At 35.7% G+C, this 8,424-nt stretch overlaps 1 protein-coding gene across 1 annotated transcript; it reads right to left on the bottom strand.

Annotated features, from left to right (window-relative positions):
• Positions 1-6,302: 6,302 nt before the first annotated feature.
• Positions 6,303-8,067, bottom strand: LOC112799056 (uncharacterized acetyltransferase At3g50280). Its single transcript, XM_025841667.3, has one exon. The coding sequence runs from the start codon at positions 7,932-7,934 to the stop codon at positions 6,543-6,545; it is 1,392 nt and encodes a 463-aa protein (XP_025697452.1). The 5' UTR covers positions 7,935-8,067; the 3' UTR covers positions 6,303-6,542.
• Positions 8,068-8,424: the final 357 nt, after the last annotated feature.

Here is an 8,424-nt window from a genome sequence, read left to right as displayed (position 1 = left end):
AGAAAATCATTTATATCTCAAACATTCATCTATTTGTATTAATCTACTAAATTTATCAGACATTCAAAATCCAAAATATTTTAATTTTAAAACCAACCCTTACCTCCATACGAAATTAAAACAACAAAAATTCCGGAGAAGTTTTTTGACTGAGCTGTTGAAAAAGAAAACATCAGAAATCATCTGTGCCTCCTAGAATTTCAATTGGCCGAACTCAAGGGGAATGAGAGTTATGTCACTATCAACTTCAACCAAACAAAAGTGATGCCAACATGTAGAGGAGGAAGATACGAACACTTTTATCTGATTAGATTTTTTATTAGAGTTACGGATCACAAGAAATCGAGCACCGAAGGTTCGTGGCTTCCATGGAGTTTCTCATGCTCACTCTCTCTTCCTTTCTAGGCTTCAGTCAAAATGAAGGGAAGGATGAGATTAAATTTGATTATGTGTTATAAGAGCATGTATCACATTATGAGACACGTGTTATATTCTTAAACTGCTGAGTTAGCGATTCAAATTATAAATATCTTAACGGATAATTATAAAAGCTGGATATATTAAAACACAAGTAACAATATATATGAGTTACTAACATAAATGACATTAGCAACATAATGATAAAAGATATACGGTGCATCTTTAGCAAAGCTAAATTCACCGAAGAGTACCGACATTTACTCATATCGGCGGATAATGAACTCAATAATAATATTATTTAACTAAACTCTACTTTTAAATTAAAAATATCAATTACTCAAATTAAAATATACATATAATTTTTATTATTTATAAATTACTAGAATTATAGTTTTAATTACGAAAAATATTTCATCATAAAAAAATATATAAGAATATGAATTTGATTGAATTCAAATAGTTATAAAATTAATTTAATTACTCATAATAAAATAATTTCTAAAATAAGAAATTCCAATTTATAAAATAAACTATAATTTATTTATATTTATATTTTCAGAAAATGTGGGTCGTGACATTATGCATGTATGAATGCCTCGTTAAAACCCCCTCCAAGAAAACCCGCTTGGAAAAACCCACGAAAACTATAAGAAAAATGTTGAATACCATCAGATTTATCGTTGGATTTAGCATCGGACGTTAGCAGCGGATTTACCGGCGGCTATGGCAATAAATTCGTCGGAAAAAAAGTTATCGTCGGATTAAATTTTCCAATGATAAATCCGCCGAAAATATTTGGAGGGAATGAAAAAAATGGTGCGAGCATTACCATCAGAATTACCGAATCCGCCGGTAAAGCACAATTAATAGAATTCTACATTTTGGTCATATGCAATGCCTTATAAATACGAAGGTAAATCTGACGGTAAACTTTATCTAAATTCAAAATGCGCGGTCCTCTCCCCTCACTTTCGAGAACACTCTTATCTCTCCACCATTTTCCTCTCTCTTCTATCTCCCCTGCAACTACCTCCGGCAGCCCCTTCGGCCACCCTCCGCTAGCACTACCCACTTTTATTCTCCTCCAAAGTCTGTGTCAAGTCCCTGTATCGTGTTTCATTGCTTCAAATGGAGTTGCTCTTCTTGTCTCCACTGCCACCATTGAAAGAGCTGCCGCTTCCGCTCCCTCTGTCGCCAGAGTTATGTTTCTCCTCTATCATCCAGGTAGGTTGCCCTCATCCCTTTCTCTATTCCATCTTATTTTCATTTTTTTAATAAAAAACCCAACCTTTTTTGCCCTAATCCTTTTTTACTCTCTCTGACGGTGCGTTCCCTTCCTCTCCTAGAGCTTCAAGTTGCGAGTTCCTTTGTCCGCTACTCTACAAGCTTTGCCCTAAATTATATTAAGCAAAAATTTGAATTACAGAATTATTAATTCATATAATTAACAAAATAAAAAAAACTAAAAAGTAGAAGAACTCTGCATCAATTCATATAATTAACAAAATAAAGAAATTAACTGAAATCAAATCAGTGGAGTAAAGAACAACAACAATTCATATAATTAATTAACAATAAAAAAATTAATTGAAAAACACAAGAACTCACTGCGTAGGAAGCAGAGAAGGCTTATAGTTTATGGCGGCAGAACAGATGCTCGACGACGACGATGACAGAATCTTCAAAGCATGTTTCCGACAACCAGACGACGCCGACGACAAAAGCTTCAAAGTTCAAACTATCAGACGACAACGCCACTTACAGCAGCTTCGATCTGCGACGATGACAACCGCTGGTGGTCACTACTGGCATCGATTGTGGTAAGGATGGGGGAGTTCCTTCTGCCCGTTAGAGGAAGATTGGAAGAGGAAATTAGGGTTGAGGGAGGCGTGGTGAGTGGCTCTTCGAGGGATGGGTTGGGTCAGCTATTGTTAGGATTTGGTTGAATTAGTCCCACATTGCTTAGGATAGCAAATGGAGTGGGTGGCCTAGGCTATAAATATGAGACTAAGTTCTCCATTTGTTTTTGCACCAGTCAGAAACACTTTAAGCTTGTATCTGATTTTTTTTCTCTATACTCTTTGATTAGAGAGTGTTATAAGGTGTAGTTAGATATTTTCTTTGAGAGAGTGTGGGTGTACTGGGGTGCCGGTGTTAGAGAGAAAGAAGTCTATGTGTTGTAACAATTTTCACATAGTGATATTCTCTGGTTGTCATTTGACAACGTCCGTGGTTTTTTTCTCCGGTAATTGGAGTTTCCACGTTAAATTCTTGTGTTGTGATTGTGTCTATTTTATTTTTCTGTCAAAGGTATTTTCTCAAGGGGGAATGGTGTATTATTCCCAACAAGTGGTATCAGAGCTTCGATTCGGTGGGATTTATTCTTAGTATGCTCTGTGGTTGCAGCCTAGTCTGACCTTCCACATCAGAAAAGAATTTTGTCCTGTGGCTTGAGGTTGAGCTTTGGTTGCTGTTGTTGTTGCTGGAAGGCAGTGTGACACTGTGAGAGTGCAGTTTGGAAATGTTCTGGCTAAGGAAATACTTGGTATTTAAGTGTGTCCATTGTGACCCACCTCTTTTTCCTGGGGACCCTTCCTAATGCACGGTCTACAGTTGAGTTATACTATTCCAGTATACGGTTGCAACAATGTCAGGATATTCAAGTGCTGTGAAGCTTGAAATAGAGAAATTTGATGGAAGAATCAATTTTGGCTTGTGGCAAATACAAGTCAATGATGTGTTGATACAATCAGGTTTGCACAAGGCGTTGAAAAAGAAGATCTCTGGTTGCTCTCTCTATGAGAGAAGATGATGTTCTCTAGAAGACAAGAAGTATCCTCATGGTATTATCGCACTGCCATGGATAAGGATAAGTTGTGGCAATCGGGTCCACAATTGCACACGGGCGTTGGTTGGCGTTGAGATGCAAGGTGTGTGGCGGAGTTAGGTCGATGGCTGAAGAACTTCCAGGAAAAGCCAATTCGGAAGTTACACCATGAATTTTCAGCAAGGTTTCGATCTGTACCAAGGCGAAATGCTTGGAGTGGTCTAATTCCAGGTGAGAATACTTTCATGGTATAGTATGATAGTTCTCTGAACTATGATTGTCGGTATAGACAATGGCAGCAAAGAATTGTCGGTGTTGACAATGGAAGCTGAAGATGTGTGACTATTTCAATCAAGGTGGAGATTGTTAGGAATTGGTTGAATTAGTCCCACATTGCTTAGGATAGCAAATGGAGTGGGTGGCCTAGGCTATAAATATGAGGCTAAGTTCTCCATTTGTTTATGCACCAGTCAGAAACACTTTAAGTTTGTATCTGATTTTTCTTTTTCTCTATACTCTTTGATTAAAGAGTGTTGTGAGGTGTAGTTAGATATTTTATTTGAGAGAGTGTGGGTGTACTGGGGTGCCGGTGTTAGAGAGAAAGAAGTCTATGTGTTGTAACAATTTTCACATAGTGATATTCTCTGGTTGTCATTTGACAACGGCCGTGGTTTTTTTCTCCAGTAATTGGAGTTTCCACGTTAAATTCTTGTGTTGTGATTGTGTCTATTTTATTTCTCTGTCAAAGGTATTTTCTCAAGGGGGAATGGTGTATTATTCCCAACAGCTATGTGGGTAATATGTTTTCTTTTCTTTCTTTTTTTTTCGGCATCAAAACGACGTCGTTTTGTGGGATATTAAAAAACCGAAACTTTTAAAAATCTGACCGGTTTGGTCGGTTTACCGATTAACCACTGATTTTTTTACCGATTTTTTACAGACGATTCTGGGGTCGACAAGACTGGCCAGGTGACTGATTTTTGGTTAACCCGGTCGAACCGGCTAGTTTGGTCCGATTTTCAAAACCTTGCCCGCGACGCAATGGAGGACAACGACGTGAGGGGAAATGTCACCGCTATAGCGTGATGGAGGAGTGCGATGTCAGGGGTACTACAAAAAATGGAGCATTTATTAAAATAGTGCTTCACTGCTTTGTTAAATTTTAATAGTGTGGCTTTGGAACTTTCTCTTTTTAGGTTTGGACTTTCATTATGACAACTATTGTAATATTTTTATTTTGTGTTTTAACATGAACCTCACTACTAGGGGTGGCAATGGATGGAGTAGGGTTTAGATCCAACCCTAACCCCACCCCACGAGTTGAGATTTTTATATAAATTCAACCATATTTTATCCAACGGTTGAGAATATCCCAACCCTAACCCTACCTGTTTTTAACCCGTGGATACGCAACCGTACCCGTGAGTTACCAAAAAGATGTAACATTATTATATAACTTGATTATAATTTAAAATAGAACTGACTTTTATGTAAAAGGAAAACATATTAAATTATCAATTAATAATCTTCTCTTAGTGGCTAAGAATCTTTTACATTAAGAGGTCTTTGGTTCAACATATACTTGAAACATAGTTTAATATATATATAGGATGCGGATTGGTCCAGTAGGGTTGAGACTCAATCGACACCCTATCCTACCCACATCTTACCCTACCCGTTGCGGATCAGGTTGACAACCATATCCGATTGGGTTGGATCAAGTTGGGTACTCGCGGGTATAGTGTATGTTGTCACCCTTACTCACTACGGAACTTCGTTAATGTAAAAACATAAAAAAAAGTTAAGTATATTTGTTAGGAGGATTTTGGGAGAATGTTTGTGTTTTTATAGTTATTGTTTGACAATTGATACTTATACAAATTTAATGAATTTGTTCACTAAGTTGTGATTGAATTGTGATTAATTAGCCAAGTTTATATTGAATTATAAATTCTTGATAATTTGCATCTTTGATTGGTTGGTTTTGAGCTTTGAGAATAGATTTTCAAATAATTAGTTAATTTAAACTTGTGGGTTCTAATTTAATTTTTACTCTGATGAAGATAGTGTTATGTGTTATTTTTTAATTTTAGTTTTCATTGTTTATATTTTTCAAAACACAAATTAATGACAACATTCTAGATTTTACATTGACCGAAACATGCTAGAAGTGGCAAGGGCTATAAATCATATATGATACAAATTTTATGTTAGAAAAAAGTTGTGTTTGGTTGAATTTGTAGAACTTATTTTATTATAAAAAAAATTTAATTACATGTAAGATATTTTAATTATCTATATGATTATATATTATATAAATGTTCAATTAGCGTGTTTAGAAAATTAATTGATATATCATTTATTTAATTAAAGGTTGCAAAATGAATCTTCTATTTTTGTAACTAAAAGAATAAAACATGTTACAAAAATAAGTAATATTTTGTAACAAAATGTTATGACATAAAAATCTAAATTTTTATAAAAAAGAGTTTACTTATTAAATTTATTACCAATTTTGTAACAAGTTTCAGTTTTTGTGTTAAAAAATATTGTTACAAAATACTATTTTATATTGTAATAATTTTAAAACAGTTAACACTAATAAATAAGAGGAATACTATATATTTTTTATTTTTTATATTAATAATAATTAATAAAACTTCAACATCTTTTATAAAATAAAGAAAAGATATAAAAAAATTAATGATGCAATAAATAGATAATAATTCAAAGGACATTATGTACTTCAAGGGCTTTCTCAGCAGAACATACATTACCTTTCATTTGAGAGCACTATAGAAGTGGAACAACATGGCATCACATTGCTAAACATCTGAATTCACAAGCTATAACAAAGCTCAAACGACAAATTAAATTAAGTTGGCTACTCCAATGAAGATTTAATGATTATCATCATGTGAAGATATATTATTTTGATTATTGGATAATAGATTGTAGGACTTAATTTTATTTGAAGTAAAAATGTTACTTTTATTTAAAGTGCTACAAAATAAATAAGTTATACTTTTTAAACAAGAATCATTATGAGAAGATGTTTTTGGTATCTTCATGGGAATAGCTGCCTTAAATTAAAGTACTTACAAGAATATTATTGAATTCACAATGCCCACAGCAAAGATGCAAGAATCTTGGGACAGAATCCAAAGACAGTCAAACTAACTGAACAACTAAATACAAAAGCCCCACCACTCATTAGATTGAATTATGTAGAAACTCAAACTCTAATACATTTGTTTTTCTTTAGGTAAAATTACATAAAAATATATCAGATTATCTAAAAATTCTCAACTAATAACTCTGCATGTGACCCTTCACCTTGAAATGAAACGGAATCCATAGTGAACTGAGTGTCATTCCACAAAGCCTCCAAGATGTCATATGAAAGACACACTTCGAGGTCAATACTACCTTCTTCATTCCCAGCAAACACGGTCATCTTTCCGGCACGCTTGTTTGCGACGCCACTCCGAACCGCCACAGGCTTTCCCCACCCAAAATCATTACCATAAACATCGAAGCGCGGGGAGCTACTAGTCGTCAAAGAATTACTATTAGCCACTCTCTCCAAAGTAAACAAAGTTGGGTTTCTCAACCAAGATTCAAAGTGACTCCTCACCTTCTCATCAGTGTACGAAGCTATCATCTTGTTCATCTCAAGAGCACACTTTCCAATTCCACCTTCTAGAAGCTCCCTTGCTCTCATCCTCACGCTGTCGAAAATCGCCGCATTTCCGAAGTAACTCTCCGGCAACTGTGGAACCAACCGTGGCCTAACTCCAAGTGAAATGAAGTAGGAGAGTTCATCTTCAGGATCCACGCGCTTGCAACGGTAAACAGAGATCCAAAGATGTGTTAAAAGTGATTGCAGTGAAGAGATTTTGATTTTCTCTGTGCCAGCTTCTGCGTTAGCTTTCGCTTTCAGCCTTGCTATTTTCTCCTTTGTGAAGTGGAAGAACCTCTCTGGTAGCGGCGGTTCTGGATTGGGTATGATTTCGAAGTCTTTTTCTATGAAAGGGAACCGTATTGGAAGCTCAACGTCGTTTACCAGAAACGCGCGTTCGAGTGAAGGGAGTTTCGATGGTTTGTTGTTGAAGCCGCTGCGCGAGATTTCCGCCCAAGAATTGACAAAATGCCAAAACGACCTGCCGTCTCCGAGGGTGTGATTGAGAGTGCAACCAATGAAGACTCCGTCAACTAACTCCGTGACTTGAGCGGCAAAGAGTGGCTGGGACGTGCCTTGGTGGTTGTGAACGCCGTTAAGCTGGAAGAAGGAGTGAACAATGGAGGGAACGTACTTAGCTTGAAGAATGTCGTTGACGGTTGTGTTCTCTGCTACTGCGTGGACGAAGAGTGCTCCTTGGTTGTTGCAGAGGATGTGACACGTGGCATCTTTGTCTTCGTTGTGGTGTGTAATGACAAAACGGCCAGTGAGGGGTGGAAAGAAGGCGAGGGTGGTGGAGAATGAATGTTTGAGGTTGTTGATTTGGAATGGTGTATGGTGGTGTTCTGTTTTAGTGGGTTTCTGAAACAGAAGGCCTTTCTGGATGGTTTCAAGTGGGAGAAAAATGAGATCCCAAGGGGTTAAATGGATCTTCTCTTCAGTTGATTCATTGCTTTGGTTTGGTGCTTGGACTAAGCTTGTGGAGATGACTCGGATGGATTCCATTCTTTTGATCTTTGCAGAAAGCTCAGTCACAGTTGTGTGTGTAAGTATTGTTATTTTGTACAAAAAATGAACTCATCTTAAAGAAGTCCCAAAGATTCAAATTATGTGTTGTACAAGCTTTATTGGTTCCCCACAGACAACAAATATACATCTAAAAATAAAGTAATTAAAAAAAGAAAAATATTAAGAATAATACATTTTATCAATATTATTAATCAATATTTTGGACTAACAATTTATTTTTATATTATTAGAATTAAAATTTAAAAATTAAAATTTAAAATTTAATAGTTAAGATTTAAAATATTAATAAAAATAATATATTTTAATAGTTACGTAATATTTTTTATTAGGAAAAGTCTAGGGGGCCAGCAATTTTATTGCATTTTGGCCAGCATGTAACCAGCAGAGAAAGGTGAGCCATTGGATGAAATATAACATCAATCTTACACCATCAAATCATGATTGATGATTAATTGATGGCTACCAA

Source organism: Arachis hypogaea, chromosome 1 (genome assembly GCF_003086295.3).
Source record: "Arachis hypogaea cultivar Tifrunner chromosome 1, arahy.Tifrunner.gnm2.J5K5, whole genome shotgun sequence".
Classification (NCBI taxonomy): domain Eukaryota; kingdom Viridiplantae; phylum Streptophyta; class Magnoliopsida; order Fabales; family Fabaceae; genus Arachis; species Arachis hypogaea.
The sequence above is the reverse complement of the archived record's forward strand: the minus strand, read 5'-3'. Positions and strand labels throughout refer to the sequence as shown.

Bases quoted from the DNA above. Each gene is read 5' to 3' on its own strand.
- LOC112799056 (XM_025841667.3), bottom strand. From the start codon at position 7,934: ATGGAATCCATCCGAGTCATCTCCACAAGCTTAGTCCAAGCACCAAAC.